This window comes from Podarcis liolepis (genome assembly GCF_965112155.1).
Source record: "Podarcis liolepis genome assembly, chromosome: 13".
Lineage (NCBI taxonomy): Eukaryota > Metazoa > Chordata > Lepidosauria > Squamata > Lacertidae > Podarcis > Podarcis liolepis.
Window position 1 is genome coordinate 16,248,453 of NC_139573.1, and position 26,886 is coordinate 16,275,338.

At 45.8% G+C, this 26,886-nt stretch overlaps 1 protein-coding gene across 8 annotated transcripts; it reads left to right on the top strand.

Moving 5' to 3' along the window:
• Positions 1–1,363: 1,363 nt before the first annotated feature.
• Positions 1,364–26,760, top strand: LOC310691174 (uncharacterized protein; the record flags this gene model as incomplete). 8 transcript variants are annotated; one of them, XM_083470823.1, is made up of 6 exons in its annotated part: positions 1,364–1,601; positions 7,774–7,941; positions 10,313–10,491; positions 12,804–12,932; positions 13,876–13,947; positions 22,269–23,792. In XM_083470823.1, exons 1-5 carry the CDS (start codon positions 1,467–1,469, stop codon positions 13,895–13,897), a joined length of 633 nt encoding a protein of 210 aa, XP_083326949.1. In that variant the 5' UTR covers positions 1,364–1,466. The 8 variants fall into 8 exon arrangements, 5 of the variants coding, with proteins under 5 accessions (XP_083326949.1, XP_083326950.1, XP_083326951.1 ...); XM_083470824.1 differs by having other exon boundaries at positions 22,662–23,792; XR_014518366.1 differs by lacking the exons at positions 10,313–10,491; positions 12,804–12,932 and adding an exon at positions 4,947–5,028 and having other exon boundaries at positions 7,774–8,059; positions 22,662–23,792.
• Between the last annotated feature and the right edge of the window lie 126 nt (positions 26,761–26,886).

The window sequence follows — 26,886 nt, forward strand, 5'->3', positions numbered from 1 at the left end:
AGGTTATAAGAAGGATAAAGCACCAATAAAACATTGAAACAAAACAGCAACAATAAAGCACCATATTAACATACAGAATGAAATTAGAAAATAATAAGTATTTGCCAGCTTCTGGAAACATATAACAGAAGATGACAGGAACAGAGAGCCGGAGAGAGTATTCCAGAAATGGGATTTCACCACAGAAAGAGCCCTGTTCTCTATTCCCCATCAACTGGATTGCACAAAATCCCAAACATTGTGTGGGATAGTTAGGTATGTAATATGTAAGTGAACATAATCTGTATGCTGTGCTCCATCATTCATATGCTCTGCAATGGTGAAGACCTTGCAGCTGGGAAGCACCAGCTTTCTATCAAATCCTGGCAGTGGTGGGGTTGTTTTTGTGCCATAACAAAACTTCCAGACAGATGGAGACACGTGAGGAGGGGCTGCCGTGGGACTGAGGAAGCTGCCCTCATGCCACAGAGAGGCAGGGGTGCTTCTGGCTGCCATTGGTGGAACAGCTGAGACCAGGGGCCAATGGGCTTATCTGGAACTATCAGTTTGGCTCACTGGCCAGGGATGATGGAAGCCGAGGTCCAGCAACACTTGGAGTGGAACAGCTTCTCCATCCTTGGGCTAGGAAATGACAGCTGAGACAAGGCAGAGTGAGCTGCCCAGAGGAATGTGGGGAAGAGAAGGCCAGACACAAAAGTCGGAGACATAAAGGAAAAAGAATGAGAATGGGCAGAAGGAAAGGGGTGTGGGTGGTCAGGAGAGAAGGGAGCAGGCTTTGATTTCAGAAAACAAACCAGTTCTTTGGCTCAGCCTTTCCCAACCTGGCGGGGTTGGACTCCGACACCCATTGGCCCCTGCTTGAATGGCCAGTAGCAAGGGATGATGGGGACTGTAGTCCAAAGACATCAGGAGGCCACTGGTTGGGGGACGTTGCTTTACCGAAGGGCTTTTTGCCCTGATAGAATGCTTTATTCCTAATATGGACCTGGGCACCGCTGGCATAGTTCATGCCAGGGTTCATCAGGCCTCAAAAGCAGGCGGCAAGTCAAAGTTCGCTAGGATCAAACACGTAAGGAGCGTAGTCACCTTTCAGCCAAGGCCTCTCCCTTGTGATATATCATTTATTTATGTCATTTTCTTTATCATACATGCCGATTGCATGCGTGTTTGAACTCCCCCTTCGCCTCAGGAGGTCACGAGGAGGCAAGATTCCCAGCTGAATTTGCATTTCGCCTGCCAGGCTAGATGGTATCGCCAGATCCATCCATTTGAGACTGAGCGGCGGCTGTCAATTAAGGCAACTTGACTGGGATTTGGGCAAGGAGAGGGAGGAACCCCACGTGCATGAGTAGGATGAGGACTATGTGAATTGTTCCCCAGGGGCAAAGGAGACGAGGAAAATGCCTGCCTTGGCTTGCAGAGCCCCTGGGAATTCTGCGCATACAGCATGAGGCAAGAGCAGCCGAATGCGAAAGCCAGAGATCACCATGCAGCTGAGATACGAAACGGAGAGATTGACCCTCAGCAGGCAGAAGGTCCCAGGTTTGAGTCCTGGCATCTCTAGGCAGGGGCTGGGAATGCCATCCCAGCCTGAAACTCAGGTGAGTCACTGCCAGTCAGAGCAGGCTGTACTGAGCTAGATGGATTGTATGTCTGACTTTGCATGGCAGCTTCCTATGCCTCCATTTCTGGTGGCCTTCGGGAAAAGCTGAAGTTCCCAACTAGATCAATGAAATCTGCAGGTTCCATGTTCATCTCTACCTAGTTCCATCCTTATTTCAGACGTCACGATCACAATTTCAGACATCATGACGTACATCGCAATGTCTAGCGGTGATTTTTTGCGAGGTTGAAAACCAGATGATCGCCCAGCCCTAGTTCCTGTTTACTGCTGATGGAGGGATACTGAGATCAAACAGAGGATGCTCAGGTCCAGCCTTTGAGAATGAGAGATTCCAGTTTGGGGGCTGTCTATCAAGCTTCATCTCAGGGTAATAATGTCATTACACTCCAGGAGATTGATGGGCGGGGTTGTGTGCGTGTGAAGCCTGTCATAGTTGCTAGGCAACCATAGGGTGTGCTCCCATAATCAGATTTTGGGATAGCCCCATGTGCTAGAAGTAACTGCAGGTCCGTCTTGGTGATCCAGGATAATCTGGCTTGGGTGTTGTGGATCAATACAGTCCAGTGTGTCCTTCGGTGTCCACAGAATCATATAGCTCCACCCACAATTTTAGTTCTGCTACTAGAAGTGTTAGATGCAGAGCCAAAAACATAAATGAATAAAGCCAGGGGTGCCATTTTTGTTGTTCATGTGCAGATGCAATATGTGATAAATGCACTTCATTCCACCACATGGGGCTGCATGAGAGGCAGCATGCAGAGAGTAGGGTGTGTGGGGGTGTGTGAAATCAGAGGTTTATAATTTTATCCATCCCTTACTCATCTCTCCCCCGCTAAACTAAACAGCCTCCAAACTTCCCCATCTCTCCTCCTAGGCAAAGAGCTCTCACCCCCTTGTCATTGTCAATTGCTATTTTTCTATGTCCTGACCTTTTACAATATTTGTTTTGAGATGGGGTGGCCACCACAAAATTGTAGAGTTGAAAGGGACCACAAGAATCTCCTAGTAGAACCTCCTGCCGTACAGGAATCTTTTGCCCAACATTGTTGTTGCAAAGCATCTGGTTATTAAGGGGCAACATCCAAATCCTTTATGTTTTATTTGAGGGATTGCTGGGTCCAATCAAGACCAGAGAATGACAAAAGGGGAGGTGCAACTGATTGACGTGACTGAGACTACCTTCTAAAAGAGAGCCCCTTCATCACAGTTTGAGTGACAGCAAGTTGCAGGTGGTCACATTTATCTCCATGCTGTGAAAAGTCTTACTTGCTGAATTGTTCTTATTTACCCTCTGTTAGAGACGCGGGTGGCACTGTGGGTTAAACCACAGAGCCTAGGACTTGCCGATCAGAAGGTCGGCGATTCGAATCCCCAAGACGGGGTGAGCTCCCATTGCTCGGTCCCTACTCCTGCCAACCTAGCAGTTCGAAAGCACGTCAAAGTGCAAGTAGATAAATAGGTATCGCTCCTGCAGGAAGGTAAACAGCATTTCCGTGCGCTGCTCTGGTTTGCCAGAAGCGGCTTAGTCATGCTGGCCACATGACCCGGAAGCTGTATACCGGCTCCCTCGGCCAATAAAACGAGATGAGCGCTGCAACCCCAGAATCGGCCATGACTGGACCTAATGGTCAGGGGTCCCTTTACCTTTACCCTCTGTTAAAGGGTCATATATTAGGCCAAAGGACTTTTGGACGTGGGTAGTCACTTCTCTAAAATGTGGCAGACCTGTGGAGCCTAGTTCAAAAAAGGTCTAGGTTTCTGGCTTCCCTTTTTCTTTCTGTGGAAGAGAGCTGGGTAAGTTCTTGCTAACTTCCAGGGAATAGGGTGGAGCAAGGCTACAAAGGTTTGGGTGTTGTTAATGGCGTGGTGGGGTATTCTCAAACAAGCTCCTAATATTGCACATGCAAGCACACACCCACCCAAAACCTCCTTCTTTCCTTCCCGCAGTATTTCCTTTTGAGAGTTCAAATAATAAATGGGTGGGGTAGTCTTTTCATGAGTAGTTTTTGAAAGCAGGTATGTGTGTAAAAAGTATATGTATTTCCGCAGCTGTTTGGACAGCTCCTTTTATTTTCTGCAACTAAGAGGACTAGAGGCTTGAGACTGTCTGATGTTTACAAAGATCATGTCGAATACGAATGTGTGTCCTTGGGTGGGAACAGATTTGCATTTTTGACACAGAAAGTAAGATTGGGCCCTTTGCTGTAGGACCCTGGTGTTACACTGCAGAACAGAATATGCTTCAAAGAAGTGAGTCAGGGAGAGAAGGAGATAGACCTGGAAGGTGTCAGTAGCCTTATTCTTAATATCTTCTGTGTAGCATCTAGCTGTAGCTGGTGCTTAATTTCTTATGTTAAGCGTTTTCCCCCTTATGTGCAACTGATATTCCCAGCATACATTTAAAGTATATTCAATATACAATTGATGCATGTGACTTCCCCCAAAGAATCCTGGGAAGCATAGTTTAATGGTGCTAGAAATAGTAGCTCTGTGTGGGGGGGGGGGGACTACAGACCTCAGAATTCTTTGGGGAAGTCTTGGGTTTTAAATGTCCTGCTCTGTATCCCTAGGGGCTGCCAACTTTCTTTTTTGCAAAGCCCCTGTGCCTCCAATAATGGCTGTGTAACATGCAGAAAAGGGGACGCGGTGGCGCTGTGGGTTAAACCACAGAGCCTAGGACTTGCCGATCAGAAGGTCGGCGTTTCGAATCCCTGCGACGGGGTGAGCTCCCGTTGCTCAGTCCCTGCTCCTGCCAACCTAGTAGTTCGAAAGCACGTCAAAGTGCAAGTAGATAAATAGGTACCACTCCGGTGGGAAGGTAAACGGCGTTTCTGTGCGCTGCTCTGGTTTGCCAGAAGCGGCTTAGTCATCCTGGCCACATGACCCGGAAGCTGTACGCCGGCTCCCTCGGCCAGTAAAGTGAGATGAGCGCCGCAACCCCAGAGTCGGCCACGACTGGATTTTATGGTCAGGGGTCCCTTTACCTTTAACATGCAGAAGTTCAGCAGATGAAGCTTTTCCTTGCACACAGATTCATTCCCTAGATTTCCTGCTGTTCATGCAGCATTTTAGGGTATATATGAGGAGCCATGTCAGCACAGAAGTTGGCTTCCTTCGGGGAAACACAATGTTTACAGACATAAAACAGTCCTTATTTGTTAAAGGTATGAGCAGCAATGAGTTAGCTTGAGGTAAGCTAGCTTACTTGTGAAGGAAAGGGCGGAAATGTTTACGGAGCTAAAACAACAATTATTTGTTTTTGGATCATGTGAATGAGCTATACACACACAGAATTTAGGGATGTGCTTTATTTCCTTCAAAGGATCCCTTCCAGCTAACTGGCCATGGCAGAGTCAGAATAACAGGCTGGCAAGTGGTTCTGGAAGCTTCTCAAGGACTCACAGGTACAGTGACAGATGGCCCCTACCTTCCCCTCAAGCCACAGAGGTGGTTCTTCATTATCGCCGGGAAGATAATTGCCAAGGCAATCACAAAACAGAATCTTCTTATATAACAAACTAGCAGCAGCCCACGGTTTGGCTAGTGAATTCCAAAACACACACACACCCATCAATGCACGCTGCCTCTCGCAACTATTAATCTTTGTCCCCATCTCCATATTAGTTCCTTCCTTCTCCAAGGGAGAGGAATGGAATAAACAGAACCACCGCTCTTGTGGAGGAGTGTCTGCCAGCCATAGAGATGGGGAACCTGTGGCCCTCCAGATATTGCTGGTGGACCACAACTCCCATCAGCCTCTGCCAGGTCCAACCAATGGTCAACAGCACCTGGAATGCCACAGTTTGTTTCCCCAGCCCTAGCGCACTGGCTGTGGGCTTCTTTGTAAGGGAAGGAAGAACAGATGGAAGCCACCAATGTGCAAAGCAAAACCTGCTCTTCTCTCCTGTCCACTCCCTTGCCTGCCTCGTTCTCTCTCTCTGTATTGTTCTTCTGATACATTCATTGTTCATGGCAAGACCTGTCCCTCACAAGACAATCTGAGCTACTGCAAGTAGATTGGGTCATGTAATACAGAGCTGAGTTGCTGCTACTTTTTCTGGAGAGAAGTTCTGTGCTAGGCCAAAAACAAGCAGGTGAAGCTGACTTGTTGAATTTCTGCCTGTTGTGCAAAACACAGGACCACTGTGGGGGAGTGGTGACTCCATGTTTTGTGCTGCTTTGCCTGAGAAAGCTTCCCCCCAATATTGCACCATCCATGCAGGCACCTGCTATTCCTGGCTACCAAGCATTTTTCCCTTGGGTCAAACACCAAAAACAGAGTGTTTGTTGTGGGGGAGGAAGGGAAAGGAGATTGTTAGCCGCTTTGAGACTCCTGAAGGGGAGTGAAAGGCGGGATATCAAATCCAAACTCTTCTTCTTCTTCTTCTTCTTGATGGTCAAAACCATGGGTAGGCAAACTAAGGCCCAGGGGCTGGATCCAGCCCAATCACCTTCTAAATCCAGCCTGTGGATGGTCTGGGAATCAGCGTGTTTTTACATGAGTAGAATGTGTCCTTTTATTTAAAATGTGTCTTTGGGTTATTTGTGGGGCATAGGAATTCGTTCATTTTTTTCTGCTTCAAAATATAGTCCAGCCCCCCACAAGGTCGGAGGGACAGTGGACCAGCCCTCTGCTGAAAAAGTTTGCTGACCCCTGGTCAAAACCCTAAGAAGTCCCGGAAAGGAGCTATATAGAACAGCCACACTTGTGGATAGTGGTGCAGAATTTGTAGAATTGTTGTCCAGTTAAATACATCTTAGTTTCTTGATCTTACAGATCACGGGGGGGGGGCTAACCTTTTTTAGTCCAGGGATGTTGTGATGGGGGCAGCCACACATCCATGATTCATGCGCCAGTAGCAGTGAGTACAGCCAACGCATATGTTTATACACGAACACTCGCCACACCTACAACAGGCGCATAACAGACACGCAGACTCAGCGCTCTCACTCGCACACAATTTTGGCAAGCACCATTTCGGTGGTGCTTGGAAATGCTGTCTTTAAAAGAGCAGGCGGAGGGCTTTATGTCTGATCTAGGGTACCTGCCGTTAAAGGGAGGAGATAAAGCCCTCTGCTTGTTCTTTAAGAGCCAGGTGTTTAAAGAGCAGGTGGAGTGCTTCATCTTCAGATCATGAGATAAAGGAATGGGAGTTGGCAGCCACGTCTGGCCCATGTTACAGATTGTGAAGATTTATCATCACCTCCAAATTTATTAGGTTGACATATAACTGAATCAGTGGTTCTGAAGCAATGCTAGGAAGCATCCACTCTCTGATTTTTAGATCCATTTCCCTTCAAGCACCATCTGAGAAGAGGTACAGTGGTACCTCTGGTTATGAACTTAATTAGTTCTGGAGGTCCATTCTTAACCTGAAACTGTTCTTAACCTGAAGCACCACTCTAGCTAATGGGGCCTCCTGCTGCCACTGCACCGCCGCCGCATGATTTCTGTTCTCATCCTGAAGCAAAGTTCTTAACCCGAGGTACTATTTCTGGGTTAGCGGAGTCTGTAACCTGAAGTGTATGTAACCTGAAGCGTATGTAACCCGAGGTACCACTGTATTCCTAATAATAATAATAATAATAATAATAATAATAATAATAATAATATATTATTTATACCCCAACCACTCTGGACGGCTTCCAACACAATATTAAAAACACAATAAAACATCAAACATTAAAAACTTCCCTAAACAGGGTTGCCTTCAAATGTCTTCTAAAAGTCAGGTAGTTGTTTATCTCTTTGACATCTGATGGGAGGGTGTTCCATAAGCTGGGCGCCACTACCGAGAAGGCCCTCTGCCTGGTTCCCTGTAACCTCACTTCTCGCAGGGAGGGAACCGCCAGAAGGCCCTCGGTGCTGGACCTCAGTGTCCAAGCTGAAAGATGGGGGTGGAGTTGCTCCTTCAGGTATACTGGGCTGAGGCCATTTAGGGCTTTAAAAGTCAGCACCAACACTTTGAATTATGCTCCTGCTCATACAGGAAACTGGTGTTTATTTATTAAATTTCTATACCACCCTTCATCCAAGGACCACAGAGTGGTTTACAATATCTTGATGTTGCACATTAGGGTTTCTCAGGAGAAAACGGGGTGAGAGGTGCCAAAGCAGACTAATAGCAGCATGCCTGTTTCTTCTCCAGGGCAGCCACCGGTGCCTCCACCCATGGCCTTTGAGACAATCCAGTGAAAAACTCATTGGCTTCCTTCAAAGAGCACCTGATATAATCTTAGTTGATGCGGCCTCCCAGAACTTGATCTCCGAGAGTGATTATGAAGCTCTGGATAAGATGCAAAACCCGAAGGAGAAGGTATGAAAACTCCTAGTGAAGATCCAGATCAAAGGGGAGCAGAGTTGCCAGCAGTTCTTGGAAGGCATAAGGAGCCTCTTTCCAAATTTGCCTCTGGACTTACGGCCTCCAGCAAGCAGTGAGTAAACGCTCAGCAACACTCTCAGTTTTCTGGAATTTGCTTCTCCAGATCTCCTGGTTCAGTGTGTCCTTCACAAAGCTCCACATCCACTCAGGGTTAGTGAACATTTTATAGCCAGCAGGCCGTACCCTGGGTTCCTTTGCCCAAGCAGGGCACTCTGACAGGTGGGTGGGGCTAGCCACCTATCAATCACCTGACATCACCATGGCATCAGATGCCTCATTCCCCCCCCCCTTTGTCATGTAGCTTGAGCTCAAGTGCAGCATCTACCAAGCAGGTGATAGATGCTGACCTCAAGCCCTGCTTTCAGCAAGGATTGGTTGTGCTGCAGAGTTATGGCAAATTCCATAGCACAGCTGATCCCACAGCCTTGCTATCACTGATGATCAGCTGATTGGTGGTGACCACAAATATCCCTTGGCAAGGAACGATCAGGAACATACTCTAAGCTACCCCCCCCTCCACCTTTTTTTGCAGTCAGATTTCTTCTCTACCTGCCCACTCCTGATATCTCATCTGACGTCAGATGTGGGGGAAGTGGGTGTGGTTTGGGGCAAATGGTCTTACAAGTCAAATTGGTGCCTGTGTCTAAGCCTAATAAGGCATGCAGGAAGGTGGTTCCCCAACCCTGCTTTAACAGAACCAGGATGGTTTGAGTTGCCCAATCTGTCTGTCTCCTCTACAGTGAAAATGAAAAATTCAGTGCCAAGATTTTTGCAGGATGCCTGTGGCTTTGCTTATACCACCTGATTATTATAACAACTATTAATTATGAGTGCTGCACCTTAACTCCACACTGTTTTATGACCTTGTAAAAGCTATCCTTGCAACACGCTTATGAGTGTAGGCCACTATTATCCCCATTTCAAAGACAGGGCAACTGAGACTGAGAGACTTACTAGTACCTGGTGAGTTCAGCATTTAGGTGCAGTCATGCTTAATCCGAGCCAGGCTGAGCCCCAGGAGAAAAACTCAGCCAGGCCACACTTGAGGGAGGGAGCAAGAAGGCAGAGTGTGGCCTGGGCATTAGCAGAAAAGGGCCACTGAGGAATTGCAATCAGTCTTCATGCATCCAGAATTGGAGGGAACAGCCTTTGGGTCAAAGGTGTGCTTGAGTCCTGGGACCCAAACTTGATGTGCATATTAATTCATAATTTTTGCTTGAAAAGTATACTTTTTAACTGTTGTTTTATTCATTTTGCTTTTTATCAACCTGTTCTTAACATTTATTTTTATTGACAGTCTTAATGTATGCTTTTTAGTCTTTGTAAACTGCTTAGAGGCTTCACTTGCAGAGAAACAAATGAACAAAACAAGTAATTAGCAGCAGTTTTCTGCCTTGCAGGGGTCAGCAAACTTTTTCAGCAGGGGGCCGGTCCACTGTCCCTCAGGCCTTGTGGGGGGCTGGACTATATTTGGGGGGGATGAATGAATTCCTACGCCCCACAAATAACCCAGAGATGCATTTTAAATAAAAGGGCACTGTAATGGTTCTAGGGGTTGCTCTTGCGTAAGCAGGTGCTTATCTCCCTGGCTGGGTGCAAACACCTGGCTGGGCTGCCAAAGTGAACCTCTTCTGTCCGGGCAGCCACTCACCTGTGGCTGACTCAGTCGCTGGCAGAATCCGTGAGTGGGCGTTTCTTAAACTTCTTCCAGCAAAGAAGCTCTTTGACGCCTAGTCTCCGCCTACCCTCTCTGCGCGAAAGCCTTCTGCGCAGGGAGGGCATGGGCAATGGAGGACCCCTACTCTCCCCGCTGGTCCCAGGCAAGGAGTCATGGGACTGCCTCGCCACTTCCCCCACCTGCCCCCCTTCTCCACTGGTGCTACGCTGATTCTCTTCCCCATAAGATGGGCTGCTTCTCCCGATCCCTGGACGCTCTCTGGAATCCCTCTGACTTTTGCGCTCCCCCTCCAGTACTGATGGCAGTTCCCTGACAAGCACATTCTACTCATGTAAAAACATGCTGATTCCCAGACCGTCCGCAGGCTGGATTTAGAAGGCGATTGGGCCAGATCCGGCCCCCGGGGCCTTAGTTTGCCTACCCATGCTTTAAGGCAAGCAGCAGATTTTAGAGCTGGGGGAACCTGTGACCCACCCTATCTGACCCTGGAGATTCTGGAGGAAATGGGAGCGAGGTGTGTCTGGTGTACGTAAGCACTAGGAACAAATTTCCCAAAATCTCATATACCCCTTGGGCTGGTAGCATTGGGTAATTTAATCTAGTTCCTCTGCGTTTTGATTTCTCCAGGGCAGCTGTTTTCCTTTCTTTCTGGTGACTCAGCACGGCAAGAAGCAGCAGCGCAAACAGAAATTTTCCGTTTTGAACCCAGTGACACAAATATGCTTCCTATTTTGCGTGCAATGTGAAAGTATTGCTCAGCACTCCATTGTCCCCATAGCAGCACTGCTGCATGTTGTTTCTTTTGGGTGAGTAAGCATGTTGCACAGGAGACTTGTGGTGTCAGTAATATTATTTACAAATATGGAATAGTGGGACCAACATGTCTCCTACTGCTGGCAAGGAAGCCACTACCCTGGGTCCCAATGCAAGAGCATTATTCCCTGCTACCCTCATGTGCCTTCATCTGAACTTGCATGTCTGGCTGGCTCCAAATTTGAAGTGCCATCTTCTATATATATTTATTTTTTCATTTAGTTCAATTTATTTTTAGTCATTTCTTGAGTGCGTAGTAATTTCGGTCCTTGCATTGATAATAGTGTTTAGTTCATTCATATGATCAGGCAGGAGGCAACTTTGTTCAAAACAGAAAATTATGATGGAAAAAGAACAATGAACTACAGTTATGCCAGGGAATGAATTCATGCTTGTTTATCCCAGGAAGCAAAACACCCAGATTGGAACAAAATGAAATGACAACATTGCACCTGGCTAGTTGATTTTGGGTAGCTTGTTTCCAGAGAGCTTGAAAAAAAGATGTAAGAAATTCATCTCTGTCATGAGGTCTAGAATATTCTTTTTAAAAAGTAATAAACATTGAGCGTCCTCCCCCCCCCCCACACACAAAAACAACAACCCAGAGCAGAGTGATTACATGTGGGGGCTCTTGCTGCTTCTTCTGGAATGAATATACTTAAGGAAATTAATAACATTTTATACAGTGCTATGAATTAGATATTTACATACTAACGTAAGTACAAAAGTCAGCTTTCTGCCCTAAGGAGTTTATAAACTAAATACTGGCAGAAGAAGAGATGACAAGAGAGAGGAAGGTGAGCAAATTCAATTTCATCATGCACTTCCAGGGTTAAGCATACTTTGGGATGTTTAAATAAAGCAGAAAGGATCTGACCTCTCCAGTGTGTGTTACAATGACCCCAGCAGAACCAGCTTCCCCTTGATACATTTGAGCAACACTTGCATTTCTAGTTGCCACTGATGAAATATTTGTGATATTCTTTCCTCTGAAATGTCATCATTTTGAACAATGGACCCAATTTGTCATCTTTGGGGTTTTTTCTCTTTTGCATAATACTGAATTGCTTAAGATATATTTTCTTATTTTCACTTTTAGACCATTTTTTTTTTTGTTCCAAATTGTTGTTTTCAGCTTTCCCTGCTTTTTGTCATCGACGGCAGGATATGGAACTTCCTTTATTGCAACTTATTCATCGACATTCAGGGAAGCGCCAAAATTTCTGCAAGTCCAGGGGCATCCTCTACCTTTCCCACTTCCCCTCTTTCAGCAACAACTTTGGACTACTTAATTTGGCCCTTCCTTGCTTTGGCCCCAGGTCTGCTTCTCCATGGGAGGTCTAGTGTTTCTTAAGGAATGCCAACCAAAATTCCCTGGAAGAGATCGTGATAATGTGGGAAGAAGCAAAGAGAAATGCCCTTCTCTGCTTTATTCTCAACATTTTATGTCTTAATGTTAAGTCTGAATTGAGCTGGAGAGGAGAATAAATAAATTCTGTTCACCAATGTGCTAGCTCAAGGATGGGGAACCTGTACTCTTCAATAGGTTTCTGGGCTACAATTCCTATTACCCCCCTCACCATTAGCCAGTGGGAGTTGGAGTGCATTTCAGAATCTGCCTTGCGTGCATCTTAATTTCACAAATACACTAATGAGGTGTGAACTGATAGAGACTAACCAGGAACAAGAAGCTGGGGCGGTAGTAGATAATGAAGACATCAACTGACTGTGTAGAAGCAGTGGAAAAGGCAAATTCCGTGCCATGGAAGATTAGGAAAGAAACTGAAAATAAAACTGTATGCCATCATACAAATCTAGTATATGACCACATTAGGAATAGTGTGTACAGTTTGGTTGCCTTGCCTCAAAAAGGGTATTGTAGACTTAGAAAAGGTTCAGAAGAGGGCAACCAAAATGATGGAGGGGATGGAACAATTCCCCTATCAGGAAAGGTAGCATGATATGGGACTTCTTCACCTAGGGCTGTCCACACTTCTGCTTGTCCTGTGCAGAGAAAGCACGGATCCAGGTGGTTTTCTCCATGCCCCACTCCTTTCCCCAAGAAGCCCTGCTCTTTAGCTTTAAATCAGAGCAAGCATAAGTCCAGAGAAAACCCAAATTGTGTGTGTTTGTGTGCTCACATGCTTGTGAGGAAGAGGGGGGGAGAGAGAGAGAGAGAGAGAGAGAGAGAGAGAGAGAGAGAGAGAGAGAGAGAACGCTTTTCAACCTTGAGAGGATGAACAACTGCATAGGAGCCTGAGCCGTAAAATTTTATAGTTGTTAATTCTGAAGGTCTTTCTGTTAGCTTGCTCTACTCCTACAGCGTACCCAGACCAACAGATAAGTTGTTCCCCAGACACTTTGGAAAAGAATGGGCCAGGAATTCCAATCAATGTGCTGTTTTCTATGCTGAGTGGCAGCAAAGACTCAGAAGGTATGTCCTGTAGTGTACCAGTAACTATTGACAAATGCTAATTAAGGGTTAGGTCTACACTTCCGCTTGACCCGTGCCTAGAAAGCATCGGTCCAAGTGATTTTCCACTTGACCTGCAGTTTCTAGGCACAGGTCTCAGCAATTTCCCCCTTGCGCCACTCCTTTCCCAAGAGAAAACCTGCCATTAAGAGCTAAATCAGAGCAAACATCAACCCAGAGAAAACTCCAATTGTCGTTTGCTCTGACTGAGCACTAAAGAGCGGTTTTCCCTGGGGAGGAAGCAGCAGGACAAAAGGATGTGTGGATGAGTCCTTGCTCTTTACTGATGTTCCAGAACTGTTTGCAACCCTTTGTAATGTCTAAATATAAGCCACAACACTGCCTTCATTCTTCTCAGAAGCCTCAAGGTCTAGGAACATCCATTAAAATGAAAATACTGAAGCTTCTCAGACCATTTGGTCCACATACAATACTGGTTTATAGTGCAACAAGGAACAGCATTTATTCTGATTCATCCTATGAAAAAGCACTCACACACCCCTCAGTTTCTTAACTTAACATGCTTTGTGATGAATGATGTGGAGCTCCTCATTACCTTAGGGCCTGCTTAAGCTTTTGCCCATCTGCTTTTTCTACCTCTCCAACTATCCTGAAAAACAAAGCCTAAACCCCAAGGTTCCTTTCTATCAAAACATATTTTTGCTTTCCTCACAATAGCTCAATAGTTAAACATTCCCCAACTGAACCTTCCCCTCTTAGCACATTCTGGAATATCGCAGCCCCCTAGTTTTGGTTGGGGAAGGGAGGGTGTCACGGATATTCAAACACAGACACACTAATTTCTTCAGACGTGTAATCCGTCCCTTATCCTGAATGTGGCTTGGAAGAATGGGGGATACTTATTTTCTGCTTAACAGTCTTTTGTTTCTGTGTTTACATACAGAATCGTCAAATATATCGAGTGAGCAAGATCTTGATATGGAAGTGACAAAGATGGAGCAAGGCATTTTGAATGGTAAGAAATTCTCTGGAAACAAGGTTAAGAACATAAGAAGAACCCTGGCAGATTAGACCAAGGGCTTACTTTGTCCAGCATCCAGTTTTCCCTCAAGTGGCCAAATCAGATGCCTTTAGGAAGCCCTTGAGCAGAATATGGGTGCAATAGGACTCTCCTGATCATGTTCCCCCAGCAACAGCTACTCAGAGGCATAGTTCTTCTCAGGACCAGATTTAGGTTTGATGAGGCCCTAAGCTACTGAAGGCAATAGGGCTCTTTATATGTCCAGTTGTCCTTTGTCAACAACAAATTGTCACTGTTTTTTGTGTTGAATATATGCTATATGGTAATTTATGGACCTAATAGGTATCTAAAGCCATTTGCCACTGTTGCTGTATGTAGGTTTTATTTTATTTGTTTTTTATCTTATATTTTGGAAATGTACACCCAGGTTTTTTTCCCCTTTAATTTTTTTGGGGGCCCCCAAAAGAGTGGGGCCCTAAGCTATGGCTTGATCAGCTTATACGTAAATTCGGCACTGGTTCTTCTGAACCTGGTGGTAGCATATAGCAATGATGATTTAGTAGCGTTTCAATACTTTATCTTCACAGATATCTAATCCCCAGTAAAAGCCATATAAATTGGTGGCCATTATATTTAGTGGTAGCGCATTCCATTGTTTTTAACTCTGTGCTATATGAAAACATACTTCCATTTGTCAGTCCTCCTCACTCTTCTGTCCTGGAGGACTCCAGGCTTTTTAGCCTTACAAGAAAGGGAGAAAAACGTCTCTCTGCCTTTCTGCCCACTTCCTCCATACTGCGGTTGCTTCGGAATAAACTACTTTTCTATGAACAAAGGCAAGCAGTGTTACCCATCTCTGCAGGGGTTGTTCTGGAGTAAGTGCGTTGTTTCTGTACTACTTGCACGATCTTTATTTGAAAGATTACTTTTCCCCTTAAGAAGGAACATTCTGAGTGAAATTGCCTGGGGAAATAATCATTATTTCTAATGTCCCTATACAAGCTAGATTTCTAATGCCCCTAAGCAAACTAGATCCATCTGTTTTACAAGATGGGGGCCCAGCCCATGTCCTCATGCTTAGATTCTATGGGTAAAACTAGATACAGTGCTACCTCAGGTTACAGACGCTTCAGTTTACATATGCTTCAGGTTACAGACTCCACTAACCCAGAAATAGTACCTCAGGTTAAGAACTTTGCTTCAGGATGAGAAGAGAAATCACATGGCAGTGGCGTGGCGGCAGTGGGAGGCCCCATTAGCTAAAGTGGTACCTCAGGTTAAGAACAGTTTCAGGTTAAGAACGGACCTCCAGAACGAATTAAGTTCTTAACCCGAGATACCACTGTATTCCTATCCCCCCATAGCCCTGTTTGCACCTTCATACAGCAGGGATAAAGAGCCCTGAACAGGAAAATCTGAAGGTGGGTTCTTAGTGCGTTCAGCAGAATGCATGGAAAATACTCCTTCATAATGTCTGCCCAATGCATGAAGATCTGAGACTACAGTTAATGAAGATGTTCAGGGCAGGACTTGTCTGCGCAGATCAATCCTCTCTCAAAATGCCTCAATGCTGTTTGTGTTTCCCTCATATGGGGCATACTTACAGGGGAGAATTTACAAGCAGGGAGTAAATTCATCCCTCCAAAATCTAGGCTTACAGGAAGTGGGCAAAATGTCCCTAGTGAGTGGGGCATTTGCATACCAGAATATCCAGACCTGAGAGGGGTCTGTTTACTTCCCCTTTGGGGGAATCACCACAGCTCAGTGGTGGATGAGCTGCTTTGCTTGCACAAGGTCCCAGGGTCAACCTCCGGGTAGGGCTGGGAAGGTCGCTTGTCCAAAATCCTGGAGAGAGGCTGTCAGTCACCAAAGACAGCACTGAGCTTGGTGCGCCAGTGGCCTGAATTTGCGTAAGAGTTTCCTGTGGTTTAAGCAACTGCTCCCATCTTCCCTTTATCTCAAGAAATTGGGATTCTGAATGATCTGTGCACTGGGATAACATCTAGTTATAAGTGGACATGCAAGGGAATGGGGGGTGAAGGGAAAAGGCAGAGCAGTGTTGTAAACAAAATCTGCCCTTCTTCCCTTATGGAGTATCCAAGAGCCCATATAGAGTCCTTACACAGGTTCCCTATTGGTAGGAGAAAATAACAGAGGCCAACCAGAGAATATTGAGAAGCAAAGCAGCTAGTAAGCCTGATCTTTATTGATCTGTTGCAACAGGGTGCTGTGCTTACCCGTAGGAAAGGAGGAGGACCTAGAACAACAGTGTGCCTGCCCTTATATAGATATTTTAAATTCCCTGCCCTGAAGCTCAAGACCACCCCTCCATACATCATACATACATCACAGAAGGGGTGTAATCCAAGACCACCCCCCACAAACTTCATACCTACATCACCGAAAAGGCGGTCTACAACAGAAATTTGAGTGCTGTTGTTTGTCCTGTTTGGCTGGTTTTCTGATAATGCCTTATCTGATTGCCTCTCCTGGTAGTCTGCCCATTCCTCTGAAATGGTGATCACCCACTTCCTGAGACAATGGGAAAGTTCCCCCACCCCCTCCCTCCTTGCAGAGAAAACATTTGGTCAGTTTGGGAGTCCAAATGGTTTCAGGAAGGTCTTCCTGTGCAGCTCCAGACATTGGTACATTTATGAACATTTATCTCATATATATATATATATATATATATATATATATATATATATAACCTTAAAATTCTTATAACAGCAGGGAGATGGGTTTGAGCATGCCAGAGTGAAAAAATAAGGTTTTAAACAGGTCAATAGAAGGAGCCAAGCTGGAACGTCAGGGAGTATAATTGGTTTTTGGCTTGGCTCTTTAAACAGGCTGTCACTGACGGTGCAAACAAGACGTGTGCTTACTTAATCTTGTAAATATTAATATTGCTAAACAAGCCTTTTCCCTGACCCCCTGACTCTCATAAGGAGAGCATCTTATCAGGCAAGCTGCATGTTTGACCAAGTGTTTTCATGCTGGATACAGAGGAAGGAACTTCTTTCTCAATTAAGCTGCTGAGGACAGCATATTTCATGTTCTGACTGGATACAGTAGCTCATGAGACATGAGTAAAGGCAGTCATTATCTCTTGTAGGCTAGGTGCTTAAGGAAGCTCAAATTCCCCCCTTTTTGCTGCAAGAGTCTTAGGCATCCTTCCCCACTGCACACGTGTGTGTGTGTGTGTGTGTGTGTGTGTGTCCCATGCTGCACTGCTTCTGTTCATGTGCAAGTTGTCTTCTGCCCAAGCCTATGTTGTTTGTCTTGTTCTCTGCTGTGGCAAAATTATGTAACTTACATAATTAATTTCGCAAACAATATTGTTGTTTCGCTGTTCCACCCTTTCTACTTCAATACAAAGGAAACAATGTCAATGGGGGTGGGTAATCTATTCTGTATCAACAACAGCAAGTAGCTATCTTATTCACTAGATTGATCTTTGTCCTGGACATGGGACAAATTTGTGAACACCAGCAATTTCCACTCCTGTTTCCATTTTTGCAGGAGTTTTTCCAACATCCCAATGAGGAGAGGAGGAGTGGTGATGATGACACCCACCTTGAGTGGCGCAATGCCTATTGCCTGGCCTGTGTGCCCCCCCCCCCCAGATCACAGGGCCTGAGGCCATTGCCCCAGTTTGCCATACCTTAGGGACAGCACTGTCTTTGCTTCAGGTGAATGGAAGTGTGACGTTTGTACGGAGCCCCCGGTCGTCTCACGGACTATTGACCCGTACACCACTAATCTGCTGCCACCAACCAGGTCCTCCCCGGTAAAATCACTTCAGCCTCAGTCAGGTTCTCAATTAATAAAGAAGAGTGTGTTTTATTTCAGACACAAACAAATTTTTACGGCATTCCAAACGTTGTTACTCTTTACTTTCTTAGTCTTATTTTCCTCTCTCTATCTCTTCTACCTCCCCTCACTCAAGAACCCACTAACTGTCTCTCTATTTCCAACTGCCTGCCAACTGCTTCTCCAACTGCCTTTCCCAACCAACCAACCACCAACAACTCCCAACAACTAACTCAATCCTTGCGCTAAGCCCTTTTATACACAGGTAGGCTCCACCTCCGGCTTTCCTATTGGTCTATATTTTTAACCCTATCTCTCCCACCATTCAAGCATTTTCTAAACGAACGGGCAAACGCCACAGGAAGCAAGAGAAGAACATAATAGATTACAAATCCTATTGAGCTGTGAAATCCCCCCCAAAGCAAATAGGCACAGGGCCCCCACACTATACCACCCTCCCAATCTGAATCAAGGCCTTGTGCTGGTTCCCCGCCCCAAAAAATCTCCTCTTCTGCACTAACCAGCACCTTCTTGTGGGGAAATAGGAAGGGCAGGGAAATAAATTTTGGCAGAATCTGGTACGGTGCTTAGATCCAAATCAGGAGCACATCAGCAGGGAGGACCCTGTGCCTCTTCTTCTTTTAAAATAAAAGTGGCAGTCTTAAAGCACGTGTATTTATAAGCATGTTTGGTGTAATTCAGTGTTTCCCAACCTTTTTTGGGCAAAGGCACACTTGTTTCATGAAAAACATCTCGAGGCACACCACCATTACAGCCCCGTGACGTCAGCGCGCAGCGTCACGCCGGGAGGGACATGAATTGCTAGCAAATTACATAATCACCTCCTTGAGGGCTGGCTCATCTTCTCCGAAGGCAGAACCCCATTAATTAACAGCACAGACTCACACCATAGCCAAGACGAGGGGGGAAAACCTCAGTCATGCACAGTCATGCACATGTGGGGGCTAAATGAGGACGAAGACCGGGCAGAGAGCAGGGTTCAAATCACCCCACCTGGCCAGGACAATCCCTGGGTGCTCCCTTGGGCCACTCGCCTGACCCACCTTGCAGGGCTGTTGTTGCGAGGATAACACGGGGAGAACCACGCGCGCCCCCGGGAGCTCCTTGGAGGAGAAAGCGGGCGATGAATGCAATGCACGAAATATATGAGAGGCGACCAGGTTTTGCAGGTGAGGGGCCCCCGCCAGCCTCCGCTTCCAACACCCGGCGCAACGACGCCGAAGTTTCCCCCCGGGCTCGGCTCGGGGAGCAGCGCTGCTCCCCCCGGCTCCCCTTCGCCCTCCCGGCTCTCTCTGCCGCCCACTGGGGACCCCCCTCACCTGCCAAGTCCGGAGCGCCGGTGGAAGTTGCATGCATGCATGCAGGGCACCGCGTTGCCATTGCATTGCACTGCACTCCATGCAACGCCTGCACGCATGCATTGCCTTGCACGCCCGCCAAGGGGTCTCCCCGCGGTCCGATGCGTCCCCTCCGGCGCGGATGCAGCATTGCAAAAATAACACACACACCCCGACGCAGCCCTACCTGGGGGGCAGCCTCCGCCTCCGCCGCTCCGCCTCCGCGGGGATCCCCGGGCTCCATCCTGCCGCCCGATCTCCGTGGGGGCGCAGGCAGGCTGCGCGGGGTCTGCGCGGAAGAGCCCCTGCCCGCCCAGCCGCCGCCGCTGCGCTCATTCCATGGCCGGGAGAAGAGTGCTTCAAACAAAACGCCCGGCCCGCCAGGCCACGCTGGGAAACGTAGTTCGCGCACCCTGCGCAGGCGCGGAGCCCAAGGGCGAGGGGACTACGGATCCCGGCAGCCCCTGCACCGGGGACGGAGGGGGAGAGGCCGGGTGCAGGGATGGAGGGACGGGTGGGCGAGCGAGTGAGTGAGTGGCAGCCGCCAAGCCTTGGCCGAGAGCCAGGAAGGGCCTCCCCGGAGGAGGAGGAGGGAGGCGCAGAGCGGGAGGGAGGGAGGGAACCCCAGGGGTCATCTAGTGACGGCGCCCCAATCGAAAATTTGACTTTAAAAAAAAAAATCTTTCGAATTTTTTAATTTTTCCCGCAGCACACCAGGCAACATCTCGCGGCACACTAGTGTGCCGCGGAACAGTGGTTGGGAAACACTGGTGTAATTTATAGTTCAGTCCATTTTCTTCAGATATTTCCCTCCTTGTCAACCTCTAGTCACCAGCTCTGGATTGTGGGGAAGAGTAAAATAATGAGACATCCATTTTTTTGTGTGGCTTTTCATAGGATAGTAATAATGGAAGTTGACAGCTTGTTTTTTACCTCAGGGACCCATCTTGGTTGGGGATGAGCTGCTGCTTCAGGCTTCACCCTTCCTGTCAAGTAACAGTCCAAACTTTTCCGAACATTTAAATTGACAAATGGTATATATTTTGTGGATTGAAGAAAAAGCTTGTGTACATGAACAGAAAACACCTCTTAAAATTTGAAGGTGCCACAATAATAGTTTTTTGCTTTGAGGGGCTTGTGGTGGTTCATTCAGGGGAAAGGATTATGATACCCATAATTGTTTACATAAAGGAGACATGTTCCTCCCCCCCCCCCAAAAAAAAACCCCCTGCATTTTATTTTGCTGTTAAGAACTCCTGGGTTTGTGAGGGAGCCAAGGAGCCACAAAAGGGCAAAATCCCACTTCTTCTGAACAGTGAGTTCCAGGGACAGCAGTAACTGGGTTTTGGGATTCCACTGGCAGAGAGAGCATTGAAAACTCCCACCATTTTGCTTTGTTTGCAGGTATACAGGTAGAGGCGCAGGCAAACAGGTGCTTTGCCAGGCAGCAGGTCCACTCTGCCACTAGGGATGAAGGAGGAATCCATTTTAAATGGATTTACGCACAAAATCCAGTGGTTCTGATCCAGTTTGGCCACATTGGACAGCCTCTTGCATCAAGTGCTTACTGGGGTTCTTTTTTTTAAAAAAAGCTACCTTTGACTAATTATATGCCAAACTATTTGGCTTGCAGAATACATGCCTTCTGCTCTTTTCTTTTGCCTTTTCCCGCATACAAATGCATTTATTTTCTCCTGACTATATTCCATGGCTATTGAGCATGTTCAATCCTCATTGGCCTGTGATAATTTTGGGGGGGTATTTTTCTTCTTTAAATTTATTCAGACTCTCTCACACACACACTTCCACAAACTTTAAGGGTCCTCTGAACAGGGTGGATTTGATTTAAGTCAGTAAGACTTGATTTAAATCTTTTTTTTTTTTTTTTACAGAAAGACTCATTCTTGCTGGTATAATCTTAATATTTACAACCAGATGAAGGTTTCATTTTTGGAATAATAAATTTTCAGAATAGTTTTTACAGTTATATCAAAAATTACTGATTTGGTTATACTATTAGAAATACATTGACTATTAGAAATACATAGAAATACATAATTATGAAATTATTGTGAGGTTTAATAAGTTAACTGTTTATATTTGGACAACTTTTCTGCTGTACTTTGTTGGAAGGAGAAAAATAATCATTTCCTTAACAATTTATTTAACTAAAACAATAACATTATAGCATATGTATCCATGTTTGTTAACTGATGTGGTTAAACGGGTTTTTTCAAAAAACAACAACACCTTAGACTGAGTTTCAGCACACATGAAAAACTGAAAATAAATCCTTATTTCCTGATGAATAGGCTTTGGACTATAATGTAACTTAAATAGAAAACTATCTTTAGAAAGATTTTCCGTCCAATATCATTTTATTTAAAAAATCCAATTTAAATTAAAAAAAATCTGATTTATTTTTTTAAATTATAAAATCATTGATTTGTATCCACCCTACCTCTGAAAATCCTGATACCTGATGTTGTTTCTCAGTGGCCTGTTTTGACTGCAAAGTTGTTGGCACTCAAGCATGCTATTAGAGGAATCAACGGGTTCACTCTATTAACAAGTGTTTGACATGCTAAGCTTGTGGGGAAATTCAGGATGCAAGTTCTAACTGTTCTTGTTGTACAGAGCACTGGCAAATCCACCCTTCTCAATGCCATGTTTGGACTGCAGTTTGCAGCCAGCAGCGGGTGATGTACATGAGGAGCAGCGGGTGATGTACATGAAGAGCATTCATGACACTCCTCAGAGTCACAGAGCATTTTCAGCAAGAACTTGGTTGTGATTTCATTCTGGTGATTGGCACAGAAGGTTTGAAAACCGCAGAATTGGCTAAGTTGGAGGACAGTTGCGAACATGACAATGAGCTGGCCACCCTGGTGATTGGGCTCAGTGACATAACAATATTTAACCTGAAATGAAATCTTGGATACAGGCACACCTGTTAGACCATAGGTAGGCAAACTAAGGCCCAGGGGCCAGATGCGGCCCAATCGCCTTCTAAATACGGCCGGTAGATGGTCCGGGAATCAGCGTGTTTTTACATGAGTAGAATATGTCCTTTTATTTAAAATGCATCCGTGGGTTATTTGTGGGGCATAGGAATTCGTTCATTTTTTTTCTTCCAAAATATAGTCCGGCCTCCCACAAGGTCTGAGGGACAGTGGACCGGCCCTCTGCTGAAAAAGTTTGCTGACCCCTGTGTTAGACCATTACAGGGAGGACATGGCAGTCTTGGAGAGAGGAATCCTATCCTCTGTGATAAAGAAAACAAGAGAGGCTCTGGAGATCTTGGCAAAACAAATGAGTTTGTCTGAATCCTTGGAGCATTGCTGCCATGAGATGAGTGAAGAACTTGCAGTTTCCAAGGACTCGTTGGATGTCATTTTGTTCAACAATAGTGCCGAGACTGAGCCTTTCTTAGCTAATGTACAGACCTATGTTCCTGAGATGATGGAAGGAATCCCTTCAGAGAAGTTTAAGATGAATGTTGAGATCATACTTTCAAACAATCTATTCAAGCCCCAGGATGAAATCTTGAAGCGGGTTTTTGGCTGTGGGAAGCACTGTCCGTTCTGCAAAGTCCCCTGTGAAGCTGGAGGTGGCAGTCACTAGGAACATTTTGCATCAATTCATTGGCCTCAAAGAGTAGGGAGGTACAGAAACCATGAAACTAGAAAGCTTGTATATTCCTTATGCTCCTCTGATGTCATCTCAAATGCCAGTTTCAGAAACAGGCACACAGGTGGAGAATGGCATCCATATATAAAAATATTGCCAGTATTATCCCAACTGGCGTATCCAGCCTGACGATAGCATCACAGTCTCAGACCACTAGGAGTTTGTGTTCACAGAGTTCAGTCAGCATTTTGCTCAAGCTTATCATGCTCTCCCTGCATATCTCCCTCAGGACTGGAAAAAAATAACCAAGGAGCAAGTGCTGGTGAGCATCCAAGAATAATTTAATATGAAATAATAGGTAACAGCTGCCGCCATTTTAATCTGATACCCAAGTGCCTGATTCGGTTATGGAATTATTGTTTTGTATATGCCGATTGATCATTAAGGATTTTTGTTTTTGTTTTTAAATTAAGGGTAAACAGGCAGAGCTATTGTACACTGCCAGGTACCCAGTACAGTGGTACCTCAGATTACAGACGCTTCAGGTTACAGACGCTTCAGGTTACAGACTCCACTAACCCAGAAATAGTACCTCGGGTTAAGAACTTTGCTTCAGGATGAGAACAGAAATCGTGCGGTGGCAGCATGGCGGCAGCAGGAGGCCCCATTAGCTAAAGTGGTGCCTCAGGTTAAGAACAGTTTCAGGTTAAGAACAGACCTCCAGAACGAATTAAGTTCTTAACCCGAGGTACCACTGTATAACAATTTGCTTCGCATCTGTATCCTACATGCAAGCCTTAAGTGCATTTAAAATCAACATAGAAAAATGTATGACAGGATGTAATGGATGTTTCCCTGTTCAGAACTGGTTCACAAAACATAGAGTCTGCCTTGCTTGTTCTTTTTGAGATACATATTTCTATGTATTCATACATTATTTCTTGATTTATAAAGCCTAGCCTACAATTTCCAGCTCGACAATGTTGTCATGTTGTCAAGCCATTGATTAAAGGGAATCATATCTCTGTTCTTCCAATTCATCAGTATTGGTCTCTTGGCTTTGAAATATTAGACAAATTCACAGAGGATAAGATGGCTTCCAGTGACGGTGGCTTACGTTCTACCTCCACCGTGGGAGGTGGGATGCCTCTGAACACCAGTTACTGGGAATCACAAGGAAGGAAGCAGTGTCCCTTCTGTTATGTGCCCTGTGGAGCTGGAAGGAGCAGTCAGACCACGCAAGCACTTTGCCAGCTCATCAACCTCAAGCGTCACAATTCATAAAACAAAAGAGCTCTGAGGTCATTTTGTGTGTTCACTTAAGTAATGTGGACATAGAGATGGACTGGCATCCCTATGAATGCAGTCAGAGGAGTAGCTGCTTCAACTTTTAAAGATGCAGGTTTACCTTAGACTGGTCTGTGCAAGTTAAGAAAGCAGTTCTGGAACAGGAAAACCTAGCATGTTTATCTTAACCTATCCATATCCGCCTGCTTGCAAAATTTTGGACTGCAATGGAAGTAATGATGAGTTTGTCTCAGGGTTTTTGGGAGGATGGCAAACAAAGGGAATGTGGAGTCCCAGCCAGTGGGCAAATCTTGAAGGATGAGGCCACTGTGGTTCGGACACAGTAGACATTTCAACCATAAGTGGTGTGGGGGGGGGAGCAACCAGTTTCTTTTTAAAATAAGATACTATAATGCTGTTAAAGCAATTGTTCACCATTTTTCTAAGAAGCTCAAGGCAGAAAATGTGGGTTTCTCCTCCTTATTCACACAACAACTCTCTGTGGTAGGTTAGTCTTCACAATCCTAGTCCAACATCACACTGATCACCAGCGTTGAAGCAATGATTCTTCAACATCAACTTCGTTGGACTGGTCATGTTGTACTTATGCCTGATGATCGTCTTCCAAAGCAACTACTCTATTCCGAACTTAAAAATGGAAAGCATAATGCTGGTGGTCAACAAAAGAGTTTTAAAGACTGTCTCAAGGCAAATCTAAAAAAATGTAGTATAAACACCGACAACTGGGAACCACTGGCCTGCGAGCGCTCCAGTTGGAGAACAGCCTTCACCAAAGGTGTCATGGGCTTTGAAGACACTCGAACTCAGAACGCAAGGGAGAAACGTACTAAGAGGAAGGCACGCTTGGCAAATCCACACTGTGATCAACTCCTGCCTGGGATCCAATGTCCCCACTGTGGAAGGACGTGTGGATCCAGAATTGGCCTCCACAGTCATTATGGACTCATTATTAAAACTGTGTTTATGGAAGACTATCTTACTCAGCTATGAGTGATCGATCAAAGAAGATAAAGGCTCTCTGAACTTGTGCAGTAAGAGGCTGCTGCTGCTGCTGGCAATCACAGAATCATTCCCATATGCACAGTCTATTTTATAATCAAGTATTAAACACACACACACAAATTTATCAGACTTTCTGCTACATATATTTTGGACCTAGTTCAACTTCCAAGTCTGTAGTGCTGTGGAAACAATTAATAGCAAATACAGAAGTTATTTTAAAAAGCAAATGCCTGCCTGAAGATGTCTGCCAGCCCTTGCTCCTGTCACTGATGGGGAAGATCTGGCTGTGGCTGTGGAGTGGTGAAAGAACTCTGTGCATGTTCATAGGTGTTCAGGGTTAAATTAAAGCAGGTCTGTAGCCAAAACATTTTGTGGTGAAAGGACCTGAGGTTGCACACAGGTGTGTGTGACAGAGAGAGAGGGTGTGTAGAATTAATACAGAGCAGCCAGAACCTAAGCACTAATATGTTTAAAGTTAAATATTAATAAAATACAATGTAATCTTTAAAAATCATTGAGAAATAAGTACCAGGTGTTTGTTCTCCTAGTGTTTTTGCCGTAGTCAGAACATTGGAAAGCAGGAACAGGTTTACTTCTTTCACAAGAGACCTTGGAAGAAAGTTGCAATGTGGATTGCTCCTGAAACACTATGGACTGCCATACACCCTTTTATGATACTCCATTCCAGTCCGTCCGTTCCCCCGATTTTCTGTAACCCCCACCCCCCAAAGTCAGCATCCCCTGTCCATGGAACATGCTCAGCAATCACTGAGCTATTTCTGGGGCTGTTTTCACCTTAGTTCCAAAACTTTTTGGGGAGCTGGCTGGCCAGATGATTTGGTGCAAACAATCCTCATGGCTCCCTGCTCCCAAACCTTGAAGGCCAAAATCCAACCTGTGAATTGGAGCCCCAAGCAGACTGGGAGCCAGTGAAGTTTGCAACCAGACTGTTTCTGGGCCCCATTCATGGGCAAAGCCAAGGGGCGGGGTGGGGAGAGGCAGCTGTCCCCGCCCCCATCTATAAAAATACATAGCTGAGATTCTGGGGGCCCCCCAACAAAAATCCTGGCTACGCCCATGGCCCCATTCAGAGTGATACAGTATACTCATTCTACCTGATTACAAATCTTGCAGCTGTGCTCTGAATTAAAAGGAAATTTCTGGAGCATCTTTTAGGCAATGTGTGTGCAGTAAATGTGTTGCAGAAGTCCAGGTAGGAAGGGGCATGGAGAAAAGGCAACTTATGACTGAGAGCCTTACTAGCCTTATTTTCCTAAGCCTTTTAATGCCTTGGCTCCAGATTAATTTTTATCTCGGCTATGGTTATAGTTTGTATTTTATTGCTTTTCAGTTACAAATGAATAAGTTACTTTGAAAAGGAGAAAATAGATTATTATGATTGATGGGCTATATAGTTTTTATGCTGCTTATACAGTATATTTAGCGATTAAGCCTGTACCACATTTCCCTGCACCTGCTGCCCTAATCCTGCTGAATAGGTTCACAGCAAGCATGCAGTGCCATTGCGCAACAGCAGTTGGATCGGGGCGTAAACTTTCCTGGATTGCAGGCGGCTGGAGGGCGTTGGACACGTAAACAGCACGACCACGTCGCCACGCGCCCTCCCCTCCCCCCCCCCACTGACTACAACTCCCGGCACGCCTTGCTGCCTTTCGTACCGCCCGCTGCTCGCTGAATGGAGGCTGTGCCTGATTGGCAGGATCGGTGCGCAATGAGGGTCGGTTCAAGTCTCCAGCGCCAGGCTGGAAGGGGCGCGCCGTCCAGCAAGAGGGAAGCGGCCCATTGCGCCTTTCGCTCGCGG